Raw genomic sequence first — 22514 nt, 5'->3', positions numbered from 1 at the left:
ATACTTGTTTTGGAATAGAACAGCCTTATCCAGCTTATCTCGACTTACGTCGCGTCTCACCAGAAAAGTTATTTAAGACGTTGACGTCGTCTATGTGGTGTCTAAGACATTTAGAACACAAATAATAGCTCAATGATATGCGCCTGTATCTTAAAGGTTCAAACAAGTTTAATTTATGTAGCAATCTCCCCGATTTGCGGCATAATTTTCCAATGTTGATTATATTTGCTCGATAATCTTTATCGCGTCTTATCAAGGTAACTAAGCGCGCCAAAGGAGCACGATTTCACGTGACCTAAATCATTCGTAAACCCAACGGCGTCTCTAAAAACCTCATACTCCGTAGTCCACCAAGAATAAAAAGTCTGCCGAGACCTGTCGCGAATTGAATCAGGGAGGATCACATCCCCCTTTCCTTTCCTTTCCGAGACCGCCGAGACAATTCATCGATGCGCGCCGTCGCCCAGTTATGCCTCCCCGCCGATATGCGCAATTTTGTGTACAGATAGAAAGTATCAGGAATTGCGCCCAGTCATTACAGTCAAGTTCGTCTGCCACAACGAATACAAACGTCTCGTAATGTCAAAAATTCGATTATCTTATATGGCTGTTCCTCTGGGCCAGCAATGGAATACTATGACAGATATTAGTTTGAAGCACGCCAATATCTGCGCTTGTTTCACTGTCATGCGATGCCTCCATCATGGTTAAGCAAAACAGCCCGCCACGCAAGCTGCACCAGGACCCGTTCTGCGCCACCGTTTCTCGCATCTTCGATCGATGCGGTATTGTAACTCATCAGTGTCATTTGGCCAGAATCATCTGGCGTGGACAGGGTCTCTAAACTACGAATGTGTAGTCTTGAGAGAACGTTTGTATTCGTTAAATTGGTTGAACGCAACGAGTAACCATATCTAGATCGTCAATCTGTAAGATGTAATTGGCATATAATATCAATACAGACGACAGTGGTAATTTCAAGATGCCTCAAGAGCGGCGAAACACAAAACGGCTGGACTCCCAAAAATGTGACAGCTCATGAAGTTGCGACGTCGGTCGCCAATAACCCTATGTCATCACTGTGGCGATTGTAGGTCCAATTACTGTCCCGATTACGACGTAACTAAGCGGTTTCCTTATTTCTCTCCTACTGCTATGTTCAATCTACTTCTATATGACGAGACTCAACTTGCCCAGTCGCGACACAGTCGCATCAGGACTCAGCGCAACCTTTTTGGCATCGGACTGTGCCACTTTGTGCCATGGAACTCGAGCGGGACTCAACGGGTGCAAATAGTGGCTAATCCGTTGGGCACATGGATATGAGAAACAAGAGCAAAGTTCCGAAGTACGCAATGAGAACCTAGCGACGCCACATGCCAAAGAAACCAGTTGGGTGGGTGGTGATAAGAAGTAAACCTGTCTGCCTGTGAGGCAATACGTATATCCTGTTAGGCGCAGTTCGATTTAAATGCAGATACGTTTCTGCTACAGCAAAGTGTGTATAAATGTAAGGATAAATGCCGAATCTCGTCGCATTGCTTGATAGACAAAATAGACAGCACAGGTAGGCAGACGAACAAGGGTAGGAGGTAACAGATACACACACCGTATCTTTTGTGCGCCGCGCCCTGATCGCGAGAGCAAATCGGATAGGCCCTGTCACCTCGATATCGAATATGCGTATTATCTACCTACCTATCTCGCTTGTCGCAGATAGTCCCAGCTGGTGGCGGAGCCTTGGAGTCTCGTGGAAGACATATCCGAGAGACATCTGGAGATGAGGTGACCACGGCCCAGGCTCGTCTCATAACTCCAAGCTGGGCTGTGACGAACGCTGATTCGGTCGATGGAGCCTTTCCTTGTCGCATCTGGTTTTTTTTTTTTTTTTTTTTTGTTGTTGACCACGATCACCTAAATTTTGCGCCAGCGCATCCAAACGTGGATAATCCAGGGCGGGGCGGTGACAGCGTGCGCGCAAGCGTCATGCTTGATGGACGGTGGGCGCATCGCATGCTTTGCTCTCAATGTAACGCTGTGCGACACAGAGAAAGACGAGATATGGGATATGCGCTTTGGTTATGGACGGCGCATTTACTGCGACATCTTTCTTATCACGGCGGTTAGAAGATTGTGCTATGAAGTCTACTATAGAAGGCAATGCGAAAAGATATCATGCAGCGCATTGCGCATCTTTGGTTCGCAACATGTGGCAAGGGTTTGCTTGGCTTGTCCAGGATATGCATGTTCCGGACTAGTCAGTCACGGGTCCTTGAGGGCCCTCAATATGCATGGGCTGGTTGGTGTATTCCATATCCTTTGAACTGTGGCCATTCTAAGGGTCCACGAGTCTGATATACAGTTGAATAGATTAGACGTACGTACTGATACAGGATAATAAACAACATACTTGTGGTCGGATTGAGACTATTGAGTCTCTGTCGGACCAGAAAAGAGACCAATTGGGGTGCCGCCATCACAACGGATCCATGGGACCATCATCCACATCCATAGCTACCTCCACGTTCACTCACATTCACGTTCACGCGTGCTCTGGCCTCATGCTGAAACAAAACAAGCCGAACGTGTGGCCAAGGTCCAATCCAAGATGCCATTCCACCATCTTTCTCGTCCCTCGTACGCCGCAAGCTAATCGCTACGACCGCTGCCTGAACGGTTCAAGATGAAACCCTAGAGAAGGGAAATTGATCGACCAGGCCCAGGCGCCGAACGAGGGTTATCATGACACGGACAATTGGCTGTTCCTGTTGGTGGGGGACGAGGATGAATGTAATGTCAACGCAATTGACTGAGGTTCTGAACAGGCGCATTTCCATTCTTCGGTACCATCAATCTCTGTTCAACAGGAACGACTATTATTGTAATTCTATTTTGAGCGCTTTGAACCTTTGGAGGTATGCGCCTGGCACACAAAGGCTAGCTGAGCTCTTGACGCTTGGATTTCTTTTGTCTCGGAATCACTCGCAAGCTAAGCGCATCATCCCTCGGAGTGGTCAATGGCCATCATGGAAGCGCAAGTTGATAATGAACTGGCGCAACTTCACTCCTTAGTCGCTGATTTGCGCATCAGAAGGCCCTGTATGGCGTTGTTTTTTAATCATGTGGGATTGAAGCGCACCGAATACTTTGCTGTCCATATCATAAGAATCTTGTCGGGTAAGTGTTCGATAGCTAGGTAGTTTGTAGTACCAAAAAAACTGGAACATCAAGGTGTCATAATCAATATCGCCACAAAGGGGTGTCTCTCATATTGCATCTTCAAGGGCACAGCGACACCTCAATATTATTCTTGAAAACTTATCCATACAGTGAAGGACTTGACATACCCAAGATTCCCTATTATCCCCTTTCAAGCTCTCCAAAATTCCTCGTTAACACAGATCGTTCGTGATGCTTACCGTGTGCCAAGCTTATTTCGACACATGATCAACCTAGACAGATCCCCAGCTCGGTCGACCTTGAGAATCAGTGCGATTGGCTGCTGGTGAATCTGTTGCAACCACCAACTCAGACATCTCTGAGCCGTTGAATCGAGAGCTCTCCGCTTTCTCAGTGTGTCGACCTCAAAAGGGTTCTTCTCAACATACCTTCTACTATTTCGGAACTTTTGACTGAGTCTTCAGACCACGGAGTCTTCATTGCTAGCCCTATATCCATAGAGATCAATTGTATCATGACCGACAACTCTGCGCCAGAGTATAACATCTGTAACAAGTCCTGATTGAGGTCGCATTGAACCCTGGACAAGCTTCGCACGCTCCCATTGGAGCGCGGAGGAGGAATTCGCAGGTAAAGTGTGCGTGTGTGCGCGCGATCGCAGCTCAACAACAAGCGATGTCGCTGAGCATATTCTACGGTATGGACTATGTACACTATGTACATACATTATCAGCAGAAGCTAGCGGGAACCACTGCAGATGTTGTTGTTCGTTGTCTCCTCTTCTTAGACTAACCACACCACATTTGGATTGGAGGTGAGGGTCGTCAACAGTCACAGACTCACACGAGGCCACCAACAAGTGTCAGAGACACTGGATCAAGAGGGGCTGGGCTTGAGGATTCTTTTCCATTGGGAGTACGGTCACAGTTGTTGGTCGCCAACGACCAGTGTCTAGCCTAACTCGGGTCGCTTCTTGGAGCGATGGATATGTAGCTAGTAGTCGATGGATCGTGAGTGGCCGATGAGACCATACTCCGTAGCAATAGCCAGCGCTCGAGTGAGAGTTTCGGGAGGGAAAGGAAGCCAGCAATCCAAGGTTCCCAGGATCCGCTGAAATGGGCAACCCATGCATACACTGTCAGTCCGTCATGGTGCTCGGCGATATGGAGCCAATATTCAACTGAAAGCGACAGGCTTTACACAGCTTCAATAGCTGGAATTTAGACAGGCGCATTACTTTTGCGTTGCTCACCGGCCTGTTCCTGGACCTTATGGCCCAGACTTATAATCTTGCGACGAGTCTAAACAAGATATGGCCGTTGCAAAGGCTCATCATCACCGTATAAAGACCCGAATATGCGCCTTGCTCTGCTGCTGGGGGATCGACATATGGCTGCCCAGGTCCTTGCAACCCATTCTGATAACTGGCCCGCACAAGTTTCAAAGCCTGTGAGGAGTCGCAGACGAGATTCAGATGGAGAGTTCATATTTTGATGATTTTATCAAGCGACTCAAGAGTGCTCAACGAATCGAGACTATAGTGTATGCGACGTGCGCGCAAAAAGATACTGATCGGTTTGCGCTGCGCATATGCACCGCCGCATCCGCTTTTCTAGGTTCGTTCGCGCGGGAGGAGTCGAGAATGCGCCCTCTTTTCCCCTGAAGTCAGTCACAACGTAGAAACCAAAAGCAAATCTACAGTGTCTATTCTAAGCGTCGGGCTACCTTTTCACGGTATCTGCCACAGTAATACCGAGATTAGAGGCACGTCATGGCAGTTCCTTGAATACCTAGATGCTCGGGTTCATCGGCGAGGAACCACAATGGATGGGTCCTGGGCAATGAGTCCCCTCCCCTCAGGGCAAGCCATCCAACCAGCCCTGGCTCAATTTCAGCATCAGCCATGTTTCCCCATCCCTAACTTCTGGCCCAGACGCTGTAATTACAGGTTGTCGCACGCTGCCCAGGGCCGTCTTTAGCGGTCTGCTGGCCTAATTTCCAGGCCTCCTTCAGGAGTTCTTAACGCTTGCCCCCCCTAAACGGAGTGTTCTCGTGTTAGTGAGCCCAGCTCCGTTCAAATTCAACAACCTCTCTTCTCTCGTCTGGTCTGGCTCCTCTTTTCCTCATGCACATCCTCTTGCCGACTCTTCAACGCCGCCACAACCATCCCAACACGGATCAAGACCTCTCTGGTAAGTCCCATCGCCTGTGTTATTGTGCGCGATCCCCATCGAGACCCAATCTCAAGGCCCCGATTCTCCCCTCTTCCATCCTGAGTCCCCAAGTTCATGTCCTCTCTGCTTCATCCGTTGTCCCCGTCCCAAGAAGCGCCAGACTGCCCCGACCCTCAATCTACCCATCCTCTACTCGAGAGGTCTTCTTCATCATCTACTCGACAGTTCCTCAGACCATCCAGCCGTTTCCCAGTTACTGACAGGCTTCGAAACAAGCAGCATATCGATCTTTTTACCGTCGCTGTCGTTCTAACGAAAACCCTCCACCGTTCATCGTCGTCATACGCACCGCAAGTCCAAAGCCCTGAGACCACACAGCACACACAAGACTCGGCGCTTACCGCCTACGGCGTGGATGTTGATTATCCCTTGATTCTTCATCTACATTTTGACATCGCTTTTTACGCATCTTGTCTTGTCTGCTTTTCTGGTCCTTGACCTCGCATATAGCATTGAGCGTACTGTTGAGCGATCTTGTCGTGAACAGGGCCGGGCCCAGTCTATCCCAGGCAAAGCCCGCAAACACCACTTAAACCCATCAACCCAACCACTCCCATCAATTCTACAACACCCATCTCTATCGACACAATAAACACCCTCTCAGCTTCACAATGGCTTCAATTTCGCCTCTCAGCACTGCTATCGTTCCTTCTGGAGCGTCATCAAATGGCGGCAGTGTCTCACCCCAACAGACATCGACACCCAAGAACGTCGCATTTGAGCTATTGTTTCTCGAATCCCCCCATTGCCGTGCGCGCTTGCCAATGCGAGTGCAGATATACCCCCACGACACAACGGACTCCATTGTCACTACCGTGAAGAACTTTTATGGTCTGTACTCGGGTCCGACCGGGTCAAAGGGAGTCAGTTTCGAAGATGATCTTGGGAACACTCTAATTGCCCGGTACGAGAACTTTCGAAACAATATGGTAGTATACGTCAGGGTTATAGAGGAACCTCCGGCGAATGCAACTGCGTATTCTCCCCACCCTTACCATAACTCATCAGTTGGCACCCACCCTTACTACAGCGACAATGGCTATACTGCCACTCAGGCTCAGCGCTTACCCCAAGAGTTGTCCAGGCCCAGCTCTCGGACATCACGGAGACGAAGCCCATCCCCCAACACTGCTCGTGGCCGAAGAAGTGCTTCTGCCAGCACAAATGGGAAGAAGGGCCGTTCTCGCTCCTCCAAGACCCGAGCTTCTGCCTCTCGGAGTCATACCGAACTATACAGCGACAGTATAAACGGCTATAGCAGCAATGATGAGCATGACTCGACATCTGGAAAGAACAAGGACCAACTACCTACTACTGATATCAGTGTCGAGAACATTGTTGAAGGTGGCCGTCGTAAAAGGGCCAAGTTCGAAAGCTCGGTAAGTGGAGACCGCCATTTTGACAAGGCGGGCTCAGAGAGACTGACAATGTTGGGCCACAGGAACTTCCATTGTTCGCACCACCCCAGATGCCTGCGGCGACATCGAATCCTTCCGTATCTCCTGCTCGCCGAGCTGAGCCTCATCGGCCCGCAATGCCGTTCGTGCAGCCTCATCAAAATCCCTTCATAAACCCTCGCCCTATGCAGTCGCCCCAAGGCTATTCACATGGCATCACACATCCCAATCTCTACTCAACCCCGGGACCCGATCGCCGAAACCGAAACAGTGGCGGATATACCAGTAGCGCCATGGGAATCCTTCCTACTCCCGACCCAACTATTGGCAGTTGTGTGTCTGAGGAGGACAAGGATGTTGCTATCCAGCTGATGCGACTTGGTGACATGTCCAACGTCTCCCACGGCCGAACCTCTGCTTCTACTCTCGATGATACATTCAGTGGCAGAGCTGATGCTGCTTCCTCGACTGGAGCTACTAGTGATGGCGAAAGCGAGAGTGAGACCGAATTGCCTCCTGCGCGACGCCAGAAGCTAGATATTTCCAGCACTGCTGGCAATGTCTATCAGACCACCGAGTCACACTTCATGCCACCCCCTGAAAGCGCCGAAGTTAGTGGAGACGATGCTGACTATGAGGATGGCGCTGACGAGTCTCTGCTCTCGACTGGCAAGAGCAAGCCTGGCAAGACTCAGAAAGCCCCTGCTAAACCTAAGGCATCTGCCTCTGTTTCTAAAGCACCATCGGCCAAGTCCTCCAAGGCTCCCCGTCCCTCTAATGGCGTCAAGGGCAAGAAGCTGCCCCCTGTCCCAAGTGGCCCAATGTCGCCAGCTTCTATGCCCCCTTCGCGAAAGCAATCCATTGCGTCTACCGGACAAACTCCACTTGCCCCTGGCGAGGATGACCAGCCTGATCTTTCCACCAAGCCTCGCTGCCAACGCTGCAGAAAGAGCAAGAAGGGGTGTGATCGCCAAAGGCCTTGTGGACGTTGTCGTGATGCTGGCCTGTCGGCAGACCAGTGCATTAGTGAGGATGAAGGCAACGGCCGAAAGGGTCGATACGGTCGTCACATGGGAGTGCCCATCAAGAAGGATGAGGTCACCGCCGTTGTCCAACCTGCGCTATTACCCGCTGCACCCATCGCGGCTGCTGCCATGACAATGGATAAGTCCAAGAAGCGCAAGCGATAAGCGCCTGGCTTCAGTCACACCGCCTGAAGGTTTTCAATATTGTTGTATATACTGGTCTTTGAGCTTTGACACAACAGTTTTACTGGCGTCGTTGTCGGCTTACTTGTCATCTTTGTCGATGTGGCATGAATGACTTGTACAAATCTTCCCAATGGGTCCCAACGGTTTACCAACAAATGGGCCATGCACTCAAATGTTTTCTTTTTATGTTTTCCCTGGTTCTTCTAGCTTGCAGGCGAGAGGGCAGCACTCATGATGATACTCAGGAGGATGTAATAATGACGGCCGTTCGGCCATTACTCTCCTTATACGGCGTTTCGAGGCAAGATGTAGGAGTTGTCGAGTGTCTTTTTTTTTTCTTTAACAAAAAATATTTTTCCTCCGATTCAACATTGTTTTGGTTGCCTCCAGGCTCAGCGAGGTTGACGTTCAGCCGCGTCTGAATCGCGATGGACTTATGGGCAGCAGTTCCATCAGGCAAACCACTCAGAAAAGGTGCGATACGGTGGGGAACAAGGGGCATGGTGCTTGGAAAATCTCCCAAGGTTTAGAAGGCAGGACAGGAACGGTATATGGAAGGTTTATCGTGTGTGTGCTTGAGGCGCATTCTGATCGAGATGCATGACTAAAAAGGGATGCTGTCTGGATGCCACACCGACCGCGCAAAGGAACGGGTTAATGTGGCAAAAGGCCAAATGTTTCCGATATGTTATTCTGTTTTCTAGCGACTTTTCTATATCTTGTTGTACGCAACTAACTTCATACAACATGCCTGAGATTAATTAGGTTCATCAACGCGCGTGAATGTGAAAGTGTGCGACACGAGCTACCGTAATGCGCTGCTCATATAAAGTCTCCAGAATGATAGGCCATGCATTCTGGTATTGCGCGACCGCCTTGCCAATGTTTTGAGGCATATTTAAATATTGATTGCTGATATTGACCATGCTTGTGTTTTGAGGCCGTTTCGCGACAGCGCAAGCCCGAAACTTCGGCATCGTTTGCCGAAACGCCGCGAAACGGTTAACTGCAACATTTAGAGTGAGACTTCTACATCACGCCTCACAGAACGACACCTCCACCTCGAAACTTTTTTTTTTTTTTTACCCTCATCAGGTATATTCCGACTCAATATCTTGAAATATTCTGTGCAGAGATATTGTGGTCTAGGTATTCTGCACCCCTACCGCAAATCGGCTGCCCCCCACCATCACAACCTGAACTAGCGTGCCGTTCCCGCTCCACCTTTTGCCGATGCGGAGACGATCTGTAAGCCGATTGGCCGTTGGACGCATCATGACCTCACGTGAGAGCCTTACATCATGTTTTTCTTTACCGCCATTGTTGTTTACCCCTCCATTACGAGCGCGGGGTAATTTCTTGTCGTGTTTTTTTTTTTTTTTTGGGTTTCTGTTTTGGCTGACTAGGGCATTGATGCTAGTTGACAGAATAAAATAATCAATGTCCAAGTTGGTCAATTGTGCGTTCAACTCGAGCACCGGTATATGCTTAAATTTTGAGATGCGGGCTGTGCCGTTTCAAAACAGTAAGTTAATTGCGATTTCTCAAAGTCAATGTCTAAGTTTATGCTATCATGATGTTTCAAGCATTCCTCCAGAGCAACAACAATAGCTTATTTCATAAACGGCGCAAACTCTTCAGCGGTGGCACAGGAATCCTCACCATCGATTATTTATCGTTGTTTATCTTGACCCCTGGCGCCGGCTCCGGCCGCGACCACCCGTGACTTCTTCGGAGACGTTTCATTGGCCCCACGCGTCAGACTAACGGACTTCCGACTCCGGAAATAAACGATGCCGGCCATCGGTAGGGTTCGGTTCGTCGGCGGTTAGTGGGGCGACCGGCACAGGCTACCCTGAACATGAAGTAATGGTATTTATTGTTCATTATAGTGGGATTTTCAAACAGACCATTTGGGTGATACTGATAAATTATATTCACTTGGGAGGATTTTCCTTCAATACTTTATTTCTATCTCGGGTTTGGCTCAAGGTACGTTCATAATGCTTTGTAATGAAAGCCGGCCTGTTGCAAGCCAACGTCAACGTTATGGCCGCGTGATGATCGGGATGTAATATATCTACGTCGTGCTCATTGTAAATCCGGCTCTGTCTGACCCGGACACCAATGTAGTTGAAGGGCGCGGTTGGCACTCAGAATCGTTACCCCATGATTCACCACAGGTCAGCAAATGATGTTGACTGAAATTGAGAGCAACAACTATAGTAACCCGATCTGGGGTTTGTGGGGCGCGATATCGGCAAGCAACCATAGGATTGCGCCCTTCGAGAAAAATCCTTGACTCAATTATGAAGAAATCGACTCTGATCGGGATGGGGCAGAGACAAGGACGTATATAGTTGTCGGTCGTCCCAGTTGAATAGCCCCGAAACTATGCCTGGCAACCTCAAATTCTACTACTTGCTGGCCAGTCCATGTTCTAGCATATCAATGGAACACACCTTAATACTATACACTTTATCGTATCAACAATGTTTGGCAAGGATGTAGAGAAGACGCCAACTCGGAGGCAGTCGTCACCATGCCCTTCTGAAGGCAATCCAGAGGACCTTCAAGACCTCCATCACACTATTTCAAATACAAACGCCCCCCCTCCGGTCTTTGATCCTGAAAGTTTCGACCCACCAGATGGAGGCTTCACAGCTTGGTCTCAAGTTCTTGCTGGTGTCTTCATCAATTGCTTGGCATGGGGCTACCCCGCCTCCTTTGGTGTATACCAGCTTCATTATGAAGAATCGCTTGGATTGCCCTCGTCTCAGATCTCTTGGATCGGTTCCTGCCAGACTTTCCTGACGTTCGCGTTCTGTGGCCCAGCTGGCCGTCTGGCCGATGCTGGATATACCAGAGAGACTGTCGCCTTCGGAAGCTTCCTGGCTATCTTGGGAACCTTCATGACCAGTCTGTGTAAAGAGTATTGGCAAATATTCTTGTCACAGGGTGTTTGCACAGGCATTGGCTTAGCCTTGCTATTCATGCCTGCTGTGACTGTTGTTGGTTCGTATTTCAAAGCCAAGAAGGCATTTGCTCTGGCGCTGGCTGCAACGGGCACTGGGCTGGGTTCCATCATCTTCCCAGCCACTCTCCAATATCTCATTCCACAAATAGGTTTCCCATGGGCCGTCCGCTGTGCTGGTTTCGTCGCTCTCGTCTTGATAGTTGCCGCAAATCTCATACTAAAGCCTTACCTCGCCCCGAGAAAATCAGGGCCCTTGATAGAATGGGAAGCCTTCAGGGAACTCCCCTATTTATTGTTCGTGCTGGGCGCGTTTCTGAACTTTTATGCCTTATACTTTGGTTTCTTTTATGTAAGTGGCTCCTTCCAAGACCAGCCGTACTGCGATATTGTCGCTAACAGTAAATAGATCAACGTTTATGCTCGCAACGTAATCGGGTTTACAGCAGTTGAAGCTGTCAGCTTGCTGCTGATTGTGAACGCAATGAGTATTCCTGCACGGCCTATAATGGGATACCTGGCAGACAATATCCTGGGACCGATAAACGCATTCCTTATTGGGATGACTGCACTCAGCGTCATGGTGTACTGCTGGATTGGCGTTAAGTCCGTCGCCGGCATGTACGCTTTCTGCGTCTTCTTTGGATTCGTGAACGGCGCATGTCAGGGGACATTTGTTGGTGCTAATGCGAGCTTGACCAAAGGTAAGAGATCCTCCGACGTTTGCCTTGCCGTTTGTTCTCTTGTACATGACTGACCAAGTAATCAAGATCCCCGTAAAATGGGTACTCGCTTCGGTATGGTTCAGACGATTTCTGCATTTGCCAGCTTGGCTGGACCCCCGACTGCTGGTGCCATCCTGGATAAATCGAATGGCAATTTTGTATATGCACAGATTTGGGGTGGTACTGTTTTTCTGTTTGGTGCTCTCATGATTGCTTCATCTCGAGTTGCGTCAACTGGATTTGTTCTGATGAAAAAGAAATAAGAGGCACAAGATTGGGCAAGTACACTAATACAAGGATTCGGCGTTTACTTTGAATAAGAAGGCATAGGCTCTTAAGTAAGACAACAAGTAAATGGTAATGTCTAAAGCGAATATAATGATATATCAAAGGCCTTTTTATATCCTGTTTAAGTGATGAAGAGTGGTGATGACTAGGCGAGCAATCTGGCTCCCGTCGTGCCATACAAAATCGTGCTCGCCTCTGAGGTGCTTATTAACTTCAACTTTGAGTCCCTGCTCTGTTAAAAGGGATGCCATATTATCAATCTCCGGCTCATCAATAAGTGTATCCTCAGTAGACCATGCAAGCATTGCTAATTTCCCACTTGCCCAGTTGTCTCTAAAGCTTGATCCAAATCGGGCTGGAGAGGCCTTCTCCCAGGCAGACTCATCGTCACCGAATGCGGCTTCGATAAAGCCAGCATACCCGCCGTTATGCCTGTCATTGAGCCCAACAAGATCGAATATACCTGATACTCCAACAATGGCAAGGGGCAAGGGTCCCTTGGGGTGAGAGGCGAGAATGTCCCCACTCATGAGAAGTTGGAACGCGAGTGTTGCACCCGCAGAATGACCGACCAGGATGTAGTTGTTTGACAACTCGTACTTGCCTTGTAGGTAGTTCAAAGCTGACCAGATATCTTCCAAATGACCTGGGTGTTTTATGGTGGCAGACTCTTGAGGGAAGTCTGGGTGAGGTGATAGCCGATAGTCGATGCTAACAAAGCCAGCAATGTCCAGTATCGCAACTGCACCCGAGATGACAATACGCTTGATAGACTCGGTGAAATCGTTCTCATTGTTACGAGGATCACGCCAGGCACCTCCATGGATGAAGCTGAAAGCTGTTAATAGTGAAACCGGAGAAATAGTAGATCGATGGGAAACCCTTACACCACCCAATAACCAGTTTTTTGGGCCGGGCGATCAGCAAACCGCCATACGCCTAGTTTCTGACGGTCATGTTTCCCGTATTGGTGAGACGCGTAAGTGAGTCCCAGGGATTTGTCTTCGGCAATATCGGCCATCTTGTTTCGCTTTATGGGTGACTATCGACGCTATGACCCGAAAGGAAATGCTGATCACAGGGGCTGTTCGCGGAGGTCAGTGAAGGATTGGGTATTAGATGCGAGAAACTCAGATCGGAGGCGTTAGTTCTTTTGGCCGTTTTTTATAGCAGAAGCTTCTTTAAATTGGGGGCGGATGTTGTTCCCAGTTCTAGACATCGGCACTCGTCTGGACCAAGGTGAGGGGTCTTGGGATGTCGGAACTTTCGAACCCCGGTATAGGCCAATCGGATCAAGGTTCCAACTTATCGGGTTGGGCACCTATATCTGGCGTTCCAATAAGATCTACAGAATCGAATAAGTCACTTTCTGGCACGATCCGAAAAAGGGACTTGGTAGATAGAATCTGGAATATGAGTGCGAACTAAATTTCAATAGTGAAGAGCAAAGGCTGCTAATTCAGGATACCTATCATACCTTAATAGGGGTAATACTAGGACATTTACGAAAACAGAAGGAGCTCTCAGGTCACCTTACACAGCATGTTGTGAGTACCTAGGTATTCCTCCAATTTAGCAATTGCTGTTGGCATGTGCATTGCTTTTTGCGGAACGGGGCGGGAAGAAGCACGTTTTGAAGAGACATCCATGGCAACACGGAACCACGGATGAACGCCTTCCGATGTAACCATCTTACCGTCCTCCCATCAGTAAACTTTTACTGCCCAAGGTAGGTATGTACTGCCCTGACTCTATCTTCTACTTTAATCTATAAATCTTCTGTCCCTACATTACAGGCCTAAATGGTTAGACGAATAGGCGCAATAAGCTACCATGCCAGGATCACACACAAATCGGAATCATCGGGAGATAAACCGCTAGCGAAGCTGATGACCGACAGGCTCTGACATGGTCACACCAAAATCCCGTCAAGACTGAAGATGCATGGGTTCGCACTACAGGGGCTGCACGTGTCTGGTTCGGGAAACTGGCCATCCTGTGCCTGTGAGATGGATCACGGACAGATATACATTGACGCACCCAGCAAATTGCTCTCGAATCACCACTGTTTCACTCCCATTATGCTAGCCTTCGCGTATCGCCTATTGATCTGATATTCATGAACTTCACGCTACGCAGTTACGTATCGACAAGGGACTCACAGGCTTCAGCTGATAGGCATATTGGAAGCGAGGTGGACCAATGATCGCCAGACCCCCTGTGCTACAACGTCCCCCCACTTCCCGACAGTCATCTCAAAAGTCCAACTCAAAAGAGACTAATAATGCATCTATGAGCGGACTCAGCCCAGAGGAAATTAAGAAGAGACGCCGTTCTTCAGTGCCAGGCCTCATAGGTGGCTTACTGCGAGTTGTGATGACCGATTCTTTGCAGACAAGGGTGCAGTCCTTGGTTGCCCCAAATGTCATGTTTTGACAGGGATTTAGACCTAGTCTAGACTTTCCTGCGAGCTGATACTGAAACGATGGCTGAACCGAAACCGTAGTTCCGCACTGAAGTGCGGATCATCAGAATGTCCTACCATATCTTCGGGTTCGCACTATCGGGAGAGCATCTTGGGAGAGTCTAGCGACCGACTTTTATCGTGGAGAAGACCGAAGATCTTTCTATTCTCACTATCTTTGATCAAAGTTAAGCCTCGGAGCCTCAACTAAATTGGCTAACAGGGAGACTTGAGACTCCACAACCTGAGCTATTTGCTTGTCGTATGGTTGCGCATGCTGGCATGTCTCTGTCCACCTCCTTGCTTGGGATCGTTCATGATGTGCGTTTTATTTGGTCAAGTTACGAAAAACTCTATTAAGTCCTAACTGTAAGTATTCCCAACCCCCGATGTTTGGCGTTCAACTAAGAAAAGATAGTTGCCGCTGGCTTCGGCACGCTAAATAGGGTACAGTACTTGGTTCAAACAATACGCCTCTTTTCATCCCAAACCTAACCATCTCCAACATCTGCGCTACATACCGTCTTGGTGACCCAAGGTTTGCTTCTTGGTATGCGAAGCTTGACTGTGTCATCCAGTACAAACTTGCTCAATATGATGTTGCTGCTTGTCATGTGCGGATTGACGCCATCGCCTCAACAAACAACCTAGTCGCCTCACCAGCCCTGCCTGCAATTAGGCTGGACCAAACAGGACTTTGACAGATGCACCGTTCCCCCTTCATGGCCCATTGCAGAATTTCCATGGACTCGCGGATGCAACATCGCCTCCCGCTAGCTAGTCTGCTAGTGGCTTGAAGAATTCGGCTAGAAACATGCCTCAAAATGGTCTCCAAGACGGTAAGAGGCAAGGGTGCTTGAAGACATCACTTTCACACCCTCTCTCTCTTCTCGGTCAATGGCAGGTCTGGTACCTTGCATCCGGCGTATCACACCCATGCTCAACACGCATCAACTTCCATTTGACACCCCCCCATCACCGGCGATGAGTTGGAGACCCTTGCCCTGCATTTGATCAGATCCGCCGGGTTGGTTGGTGCAATCCTAGCGTGTGTGATTCACTCGCAGCTGTGAGATATATCTCACAGTGAGCCCCCCCTTGCGTTCCTCTCATTAATTCTGTTTTGTGAATTATTTCATTCTTTGAGCCTTTTCTTTCGACCCTCCCGCGACCTTTGAGGACTGGGCCATGCTCGAGCTCGAAAAGTTGTTCGTGACGCTGCAGCGCCATGGCCACTAATAAAGATATTGACCTTCATGAAGAGAATGGGTCTGCTTTGGTCGCAACAGCGATCACTCTCTTGACATTAAGCTGGTTCTCTGTCGGGCTGCGCACATATACAAGGGCTGTCTTGATAAAAAGTTTGCAGCTCGATGACTGGCTTATGCTCGTTGCTCAGGTAAATTCCTCGTTACATTACATAGGACAACTCTCACCAAGACTTAGATCATCTTCACGATATCATGTGCATTCATCCTTGAAGGTGTCCAGCAGGGAATTGGAAAGCACAATGACGCCATAAAAGACGACGAGGCCAAAGTTCAAGCCCTTATGGTAGGCATCATCTTCTCCTCCGACACCCATTCTGGGTCAATTATTTACTCCTTTACAGTGGCAGGCTTTGGCAACAGCGACCTATATTTTGGACATGATGTTCATAAAACTCAGCATTGGCGTCTTCTTGCTCCGTTTATGTGTCAAGAAGGTCTACATCTGGATTATCCGGATCAGTTTAGCTATTATCAGCATCTGGAGTATAGTTCTCTTTTTCTGGAACCTATTCCAGTGCAAACCAGTCGAAATGCAGTGGGACTTCAGAATAAAAGACGGTACTTGCGTAAGTGCAGACCAGATCGTCTCAGCGGCCTATGCCATAAGTGTCATGACAGTCGTTTCTGACTGGCTCTACGTAAGTGAAACTCTGTCTCATCTGCTAAGCTGCTGCACAATACTGAATGCTCGATAGGCCCTTCTCCCAATCCCAATGCTGTGGTCGGTCAAGATGACCAAACAAGCAAAGACAACTGTTATTGCAATTTTGGGGCTAGGCATATTGTGAGTTGGCTCTCCTCGTTGTTCAGAACCTCGCCTAACATACCACCAAGTGCCAGTGTCGCGACCCTTGTACGCCTACGATTCCTTGCGGATCTTACTGATACGGAAGACATTCTATGTGAGTAGTTCCCGAATCTTTAGTCTTCTCCTGACTGACCTCTTCAAGTTGCTGGAACCGATGCCATGGTTTGGACACTGATAGAACCAGGTGTCGCTATTGTTGCATCAAGCCTAGCTACCATCCGACCACTTCTTCGTGCTATGAGGATCAGAGGCTTCGAATCGACCGAAAACACTTATGGCACAGGCCACTCTGCTGCTGTGAGATCAAACGCAAACCGTTCCAAAGCCGCAATCTTGATTATGCCAGGCTTTGGCCCTGAAGATGTCTCACTGACCAACATGGTGTCACAAAACAACATGACGTCCCCATCACACTTAAACGATATCGAAATCCTCCCTCCACGGCACGCGGGCGACGGCCCTATCTCGCCTGGTCAAGCGAGCATCGTTAAAAGCGAGATCCTGGTGATACAAGGCAATAGCTCGCCCCCGTCGTCCTGGCAAAGTCGAAATGATCGCTCTGCTTCTAGCTCTTTCGACCAAATCCACGACCTCGAGGCATACAGCCAAGAACTCGAACGCGATGATATGAGGGGCAGAGGCAGATGAATGGAATTATGATACGATACCCAACGGAGATGAAAGCGCCCGATATTTGGCTATTCCTTTCTTTTTCTGTCGCAACAACGACATCTTACAGGGGACTTTTTGTCCTTGTACTCATTCGGGAAAGGGAGCAATAGGCGTCAGGATTAGGGTTGGGCTGGAACATACAGGAAGCAAAATTAGTAGGTTTGCCACAATGGGTTTGGCCTTTGAAAGGAGAGGCAATAGATTTTTAGTAAAAGGCTATGCGTCAGCAGAGGCCTGATAGATGGCACATTGAATAAGGTTCACATGTTTGGTTAGACTCTAATGTCTTTATGATAATCAAGCAGTTTTGCAACACTTTCTTCAACTTTCTTGACCCCTTTATCATCAATATTGATACTAATGGTCCACATGCTTGAGAACGCCCAACAGACGTCGCATAGGTGATAGGCATGGTACACTCTATAATTAGAAAGGCTTGATGTTGATGGTGTAGTTCGGGTATCTTTGTTTATTCTTCACTGAGCGACTCTTGCTAGGTCATTGCCTTCAAGTGTATCTGTGACATGTCTTCAGTGTTAATGCGGCACATGACCGTGGGATAGTCCTTATTCAATCCTTAGGTCCTCGGATGAGACCTCCCAATCCTCTTCATCATCCCACTTTGGCGCAAGGACAAACCGACCCATAATCTTGCCCATTCCGATACTCTCTCCACCAATGACCCCCGGACGAGGTTTCTCGTCATTCTCTTCAATGATGACGGCCGTTGTTAAGAAATTCATCCCTGTGGCAGGGTTCAATTCCATAGTGCTGCCGCCCCAATCCAGTTCTACACGACCTGACTTGCGTACTTTTAGCTGGCCTACCATACCGCCTGTTGATAGCAGGCTGGACATGAAACCAGCCTTCCGCTCGAGGTCTTCAAAGCCTGGTACATTAGTTCCTGCAATGTTCTTGTCGTTAATGAGATCCACCGGCTCTGTGTCAGCGGCGGCTGGTGTTGATTCCAAAACATTATCTTCGCCCTGACCAGGCTCAGGCTTGACTTTGTTAATGGAGCTGGGTCGGGTAATTGGCTTCAGAGGGGGCAAGACAGGAGGGAACTGGAATAAGTACATGCGACCATCCTTGTTGCTAGGGCCTTCTGTTTTGCCCTCTTCGCCCTCGGAGATTTCGACAGCACCCAATTCGTGGGCGAGAATCTCCAGATCTGTCTGGATCATGGCTTCTTCTGGGTCTTGCTTTGGCTTCTTGGTCTGTGGCGCTGGTGTTTCGGAAGGCTGCTTGTCTTTGTCTCCTGCATCGGCCTTTGTCTCGATATCCAAATCCATGGAGTCGTCGAGTCCGGGCTCCTTTTTAATGACTGGTGTTTTCGAATCATTCTCCCAAATGCCACCATCCTCTGCGTTCTCGTCCATTAAAAGAGGCTCGTCTGCGTCGCCATCCACCCAAAGGCTCTCCTCTTCCTTTAAAGGGGTGGAGGGAATAGCTTGAGCATTTTCCGCAGCTTCTAATTCTGCTGTGGTGGCCACTATGACGCCCTCATCCTTATGCTCTCGTCGGTATATACCCATAGGAAGTACGCTAACGGCGCGGGAATTGAGTGCCTCAATCATGGCCTCGTCTTCGCTATCAAGATCCTCTTCGGGAGTATGAACATGGAGTTTATCCGCGTTGATTCGGGCCTCGCGAGATCGTGATGCCTGAGCAAAGCCAGGTTTTGAATCCGACTTGAATCCTCTTCCACCACCTCCCCCAAAACCACCACCACCTCCTCCTCCACCGCCGAACCAACCACCGCTTCCACGCCCACCGGAACCTGCAAGAGTTAGGCAGCTGAAATTGAGTCATGGTTTCTCGGAGGTAAGCCTTACCTGCTGCACCAGAGGAAAATGGACCACTGGCTCCCGAGATGACTCGACCAAAACCGCCTCTACCCATGGCATCACCACGGCTCCTTTTACTCCTGAAACGTGAGCGCCCTCTCGCTTTGCGCTCATCTGCTGCTCTCTCGCTGGCTTTCTGCTCCTCCTGTCGGGCAAGACTGTCTCGTTCTGCTTCATCTCGGCGAATGTTCTTGGGTCGGAAGCGACCAGCTGCAGGGGCTCTTGTCGCCCGAGTGGTAGTCCCTCCGCGGGTTGATGTGATCGCTATACTCTGAGGTACTGGAGTGGCACTGCCTGGAGTATCTGTAACGTCTGGAGTAGAAGTGGTGGCGTTGTTTTCACCGGCTGCCCGTGAACTTGCCGCGGCCGCACCTCTCCGACTGCCCCGGGCCGCTGCCCTACCACGGTTCATGTTAATTGTTGAATGGTTATTGTTTACAGGCCGTTATTGTTTACAGGCCGTTATTGTTTACAGGCCGAGAGTCGATGTAGGCCGCGAGTAGTAATTGTCGGTATCGAAGGCTGTAGTTGCAGATGAAGCTTTCAAAAATTTAGCCTGAGTCGCAATGCGAAAGTTCAATAGTGGGGTCCGGAATGGTGGGGGACGATGGAATTCTGCCATTTGTGGGACTGCTCGTACTCACCGCCTACTTACCTAACTGTTCCAAGGTTGAATACACTGGTAGACTGGGTAAGGATGTAGTCAGTTTATCAAGGCTACCTCGAATATTAATTAAAATAGAGGAAACTACTTGTTCATGGTTTAATTAAGCAAAAGTGTTCCCCACCAGATATAGGTAGGTATTCTATAGACAGGCAAAATGGTTGGTGTAGAGAACAGTTACTAACAATGCCTTGATTCAAGTAACGTACTGTCTTGCTCCAAGCTTTGAGTTTTCCATTTATATAAGTAAAACATATTACTCCCGTCAATTTTTTAGAAAGCAAGAGATCCCAGCTTAACCTCATGTCTATTTTATAAGAGAAAACCAGGTAACACAGTGCTTTACTGCTACATCTTTTTGCTAGTTTTGCAGTAACTATTCATTTTCCTTTATACTTTCTTAAAGTACAAAGCAAATGCTAGTCTATCTTTAGCAGAGATTGTAATGATCTCACCCTGAACTATAATTAAATATTCCTAAGCTTATGCTTAACTATCCTGGTTCAGGATCTCTAGTCCAAGTCAATCTCGAATCCTTTATCCGTTAACATGTCGTTTCCCAATATGGAAATCCTGTCGAGATCCTATTGGCCAGCGTCTAATGGGCGGTACGGTCAGGGCCATGACTACTATTTATCCCGTATACCTCAAACGAGTTCTTCTGTGGTCAGTCATCATATAAAGCTCTTTCTCAGGGACCATGCAGTATCCATGGTAATATGCAACCAACCGATGATGTATCTAAGCTAGCGTTGAATTTTCCTCTCATTTTGAGTTTGGGTTCCTTCATAAAAATGGTATTGGCCGACGAATGATTGATAGACAGTGTGATAGGCGTGTTTATTAGTAGAAAGATAGATAATTCAATGAGCTGAATGGAATGAAAAGGCTGCCTCATCTTAATGTAAATGGTGATGCCTTTCGGTTAGTCGGTGCCGAGGAGCAGGGATTCCATAGTGTTATGGGCGGTGATGCAGGAAATGGTGTATGATATACAAAGCTGGCGTAAGATAAATATTTGCTTGCTCAGTGATTTGCGCAAGCTTGATCTGAGATCCCACCAGCCGCGGTCTCTTCGTATTGGCTGGAGACAATGGATTGCTGTTCAAGCGGTGCTCAAGCTTTGGTAAACCAAGGCGATCTCAGAATAAAAAATACAATTATACACCAGCCGCACTGCTCCCGCATCGAGAACAATTAGACAAGAATGTACCGACGAGCCTTCTAAATCGGGAAACATGGTGTCGCTGATTGATTGTGCATATCCAATCGGCATACATCTCAAAAGTGCCAGAAAAAACACGTCCTATTCTCATGTGATGGCAGCCAAAGCTTGGTATCATCGAAGACACATCAGTGCTTTATCACCGAATTCAGAAGCAATGCTCCCTTCTTGAATAATCATTGATCCAATCCATTCTCTTCCGGCTTCAACTGTTTTTGCCCCAAACTTGATAACCACGCATCCTCGAACATTGGCCGCAGACCAGAGGACACCACCTTCTTTCTCCTCTTTGAGTCTCTGTAGTCGCCAACGCTCAAAGTCACAAACATCTTTGATGCTTCGCGCCATCGCTTCTGGAGAGCGGAAGTCCCGGGCTCCAATGCGAGGAAGTGCAGCAAACTCATTCTGAAAGAACTCCCCCAACGATTTGGTCTTGGACCCGCGCAATATAAGAGTTCCTGATATTGCCATATGCTGCATCATTTCTGGTAGTGTGCGACCCACGGACTTACTCGCATCTCTCGATAGGATGAGTGAGTCTCGTACCAAGAGTCTATCAGTCGGAGTTGTTTGAGGATCTTGTAGCCATATCTCGTTCCGCCCAGTCCATTTCCTGAAGCTCCAGTTCTCCCCACGAGCCACACGCCCTTGGGTGACCCAATCCAAGAGACAGAGCGACGCTTGGCTTCTGAGCTTGAATATCTGCTTCTGGGCGTATACACTATCCTCAAACGGCTGGACAGGATCCGGAAGGAGACACATGGAAGCACCATCGTCTATGGTAACGTCCAAGTTTTGAGTTGTGATGACATCAGCTGTAGGCGATTTGAAGATCTTTGTGTGACCTTGGGTAGCGATGCTGAGCTTCGCCTGCGGCTTGACGTGTATTGTCAGATTGACACCGTCTCCAGCAACAAGCCCTCCTCCATAAGATAACAGGAAAACGAGAGTGCTTGGCTGGTTAGGCGAAGGAGCCGGGGATATTAATTTCAAAGGATACTGATAAGTCATGGTCTCAAGACCGCTCTCGCCGGCAGGGAGCAGGCCAACAACGATGTGGCCATCGCCAGGAGAAGAGGATGAGGGAGGAAAAGGCGAGTCCATTTTGGAACCATGTTGCGACGATAGTGAAAGGTAGAAGTCCAAGAATCAGCGAAAGTTTGATTGGGCACAGGCAATAGTAACGATAGACTGCGTCTCCATCTTGACGCACCTTGACTAACAAATAAATACCTTACGCTGGTTGAAACTGAGGCACGAGCCAAAGGTTCTCGACTATTAGATAAGAGATAAGAGATCGTTGGTCGACACAGTGGCTGTGGCCCCACACCAGCTGGGATCGTGGGGTTAGTTATACCGTACATCAATCAAACTTGACCGTGGCTTGTGAGAGGCAGAGAGTGAAGCACTAAAGACAGTACATGAAATTGGGCTAATTGGCATTTGTGAAAAGCACAATTCTATTGTGATATCATGTAGCTATGGAAACATCTACACGTATCCCATCCAAGCTAGACGGATGTTAGAGGCATAAGCTGATCGTAAAGCTGTAA

General features: G+C 48.6%; 7 protein-coding genes across 11 annotated transcripts; 4 read left to right on the top strand and 3 right to left on the bottom strand.

Moving 5' to 3' along the window:
- The first annotated feature begins 348 nt into the window (after positions 1–348).
- FVEG_16237 (hypothetical protein) lies at positions 349–3289 on the top strand. Of its 2 annotated transcripts, XM_018905476.1 has the most exons (2): positions 349–1510; positions 1559–3289. In XM_018905476.1, the coding sequence occupies exon 2, from the start codon at positions 2743–2745 to the stop codon at positions 3070–3072; it is 330 nt and encodes a 109-aa protein (XP_018754330.1). In that variant the 5' UTR covers positions 349–1510; positions 1559–2742; the 3' UTR covers positions 3073–3289. The 2 variants fall into 2 exon arrangements, with proteins under 2 accessions (XP_018754330.1, XP_018754329.1); XM_018905475.1 differs by having other exon boundaries at positions 349–3289.
- Positions 3290–5092: 1803 nt separating this feature from the next.
- Positions 5093–8821, top strand: FVEG_08032 (hypothetical protein). Of its 4 annotated transcripts, none has more exons than XM_018896800.1 (3): positions 5093–5373; positions 5635–6794; positions 6857–8821. In XM_018896800.1, the coding sequence occupies exons 2-3, from the start codon at positions 6027–6029 to the stop codon at positions 8000–8002; spliced, it is 1914 nt and encodes a 637-aa protein (XP_018754326.1). In that variant the 5' UTR covers positions 5093–5373; positions 5635–6026; the 3' UTR covers positions 8003–8821. The 4 variants fall into 4 exon arrangements, with proteins under 4 accessions (XP_018754326.1, XP_018754325.1, XP_018754328.1 ...); XM_018896799.1 differs by having other exon boundaries at positions 5507–6794; positions 6857–8790; XM_018896802.1 differs by having other exon boundaries at positions 5632–6794; positions 6857–8788.
- A 1451-nt stretch (positions 8822–10272) lies between these two features.
- Positions 10273–12130, top strand: FVEG_08031 (hypothetical protein). Its single transcript, XM_018896798.1, has 3 exons — positions 10273–11349; positions 11407–11701; positions 11768–12130. Exons 1-3 carry the CDS (start codon positions 10516–10518, stop codon positions 11983–11985), a joined length of 1347 nt encoding a protein of 448 aa, XP_018754324.1. The 5' UTR covers positions 10273–10515; the 3' UTR covers positions 11986–12130.
- FVEG_08030 (hypothetical protein) lies at positions 10628–13230 on the bottom strand. Its single transcript, XM_018896797.1, has 3 exons — positions 12898–13230; positions 11756–12841; positions 10628–11690 (listed from the first exon to the last, which is right to left on the bottom strand). The coding sequence occupies exons 1-2, from the start codon at positions 13029–13031 to the stop codon at positions 12121–12123; spliced, it is 855 nt and encodes a 284-aa protein (XP_018754323.1). The 5' UTR covers positions 13032–13230; the 3' UTR covers positions 10628–11690; positions 11756–12120.
- Positions 13231–14242: 1012 nt separating this feature from the next.
- On the top strand, positions 14243–17592 carry FVEG_08029 (hypothetical protein). Its single transcript, XM_018896796.1, has 7 exons — positions 14243–14843; positions 14893–15873; positions 15921–16028; positions 16087–16383; positions 16441–16529; positions 16580–16647; positions 16696–17592. Exons 2-7 carry the CDS (start codon positions 15703–15705, stop codon positions 17199–17201), a joined length of 1239 nt encoding a protein of 412 aa, XP_018754322.1. The 5' UTR covers positions 14243–14843; positions 14893–15702; the 3' UTR covers positions 17202–17592.
- FVEG_08028 (hypothetical protein) lies at positions 17526–19568 on the bottom strand. Its single transcript, XM_018896795.1, has 2 exons — positions 19061–19568; positions 17526–19005 (listed from the first exon to the last, which is right to left on the bottom strand). The coding sequence occupies exons 1-2, from the start codon at positions 19482–19484 to the stop codon at positions 17792–17794; spliced, it is 1638 nt and encodes a 545-aa protein (XP_018754321.1). The 5' UTR covers positions 19485–19568; the 3' UTR covers positions 17526–17791.
- A 616-nt stretch (positions 19569–20184) lies between these two features.
- On the bottom strand, positions 20185–22228 carry FVEG_08027 (urease accessory protein). The gene has a single exon (XM_018896794.1). It carries the CDS (start codon positions 22063–22065, stop codon positions 21076–21078), a length of 990 nt encoding a protein of 329 aa, XP_018754320.1. The 5' UTR covers positions 22066–22228; the 3' UTR covers positions 20185–21075.
- Positions 22229–22514: the final 286 nt, after the last annotated feature.

The sequence above is a fragment of the Fusarium verticillioides genome, chromosome 3 (genome assembly GCF_000149555.1).
Source record: "Fusarium verticillioides 7600 chromosome 3, whole genome shotgun sequence".
Lineage (NCBI taxonomy): Eukaryota > Fungi > Ascomycota > Sordariomycetes > Hypocreales > Nectriaceae > Fusarium > Fusarium verticillioides.
Note: the sequence above shows the minus strand (reverse complement) of the source record. Positions and strands in the feature narration are given on the sequence as shown.

Coding starts and splice junctions, on each gene's coding strand:
- FVEG_08031 (XM_018896798.1), top strand. CDS start 10,516: ATGTTTGGCAAGGATGTAGAGAAGACGCCAACTCGGAGGCAGTCGTCA. Junction 11,350..11,406: donor TATACTTTGGTTTCTTTTAT/GTAAGTGGCTCC, acceptor AACAGTAAATAG/ATCAACGTTTATGCTCGCAA. Junction 11,702..11,767: donor TAATGCGAGCTTGACCAAAG/GTAAGAGATCCT, acceptor CAAGTAATCAAG/ATCCCCGTAAAATGGGTACT.
- FVEG_08027 (XM_018896794.1), bottom strand. CDS start 22,065: ATGGACTCGCCTTTTCCTCCCTCATCCTCTTCTCCTGGCGATGGCCAC.
- FVEG_16237 (XM_018905476.1), top strand. CDS start 2,743: ATGACACGGACAATTGGCTGTTCCTGTTGGTGGGGGACGAGGATGAAT.
- FVEG_08028 (XM_018896795.1), bottom strand. CDS start 19,484: ATGAACCGTGGTAGGGCAGCGGCCCGGGGCAGTCGGAGAGGTGCGGCC. Junction 19,006..19,060: donor ATTTTCCTCTGGTGCAGCAG/GTAAGGCTTACC, acceptor TAACTCTTGCAG/GTTCCGGTGGGCGTGGAAGC.
- FVEG_08030 (XM_018896797.1), bottom strand. CDS start 13,031: ATGGCCGATATTGCCGAAGACAAATCCCTGGGACTCACTTACGCGTCT. Junction 12,842..12,897: donor AAAACTGGTTATTGGGTGGT/GTAAGGGTTTCC, acceptor AACAGCTTTCAG/CTTCATCCATGGAGGTGCCT.
- FVEG_08029 (XM_018896796.1), top strand. CDS start 15,703: ATGGCCACTAATAAAGATATTGACCTTCATGAAGAGAATGGGTCTGCT. Junction 15,874..15,920: donor GGCTTATGCTCGTTGCTCAG/GTAAATTCCTCG, acceptor ACCAAGACTTAG/ATCATCTTCACGATATCATG. Junction 16,384..16,440: donor TCGTTTCTGACTGGCTCTAC/GTAAGTGAAACT, acceptor AATGCTCGATAG/GCCCTTCTCCCAATCCCAAT.
- FVEG_08032 (XM_018896800.1), top strand. CDS start 6,027: ATGGCTTCAATTTCGCCTCTCAGCACTGCTATCGTTCCTTCTGGAGCG. Junction 6,795..6,856: donor GGGCCAAGTTCGAAAGCTCG/GTAAGTGGAGAC, acceptor GTTGGGCCACAG/GAACTTCCATTGTTCGCACC.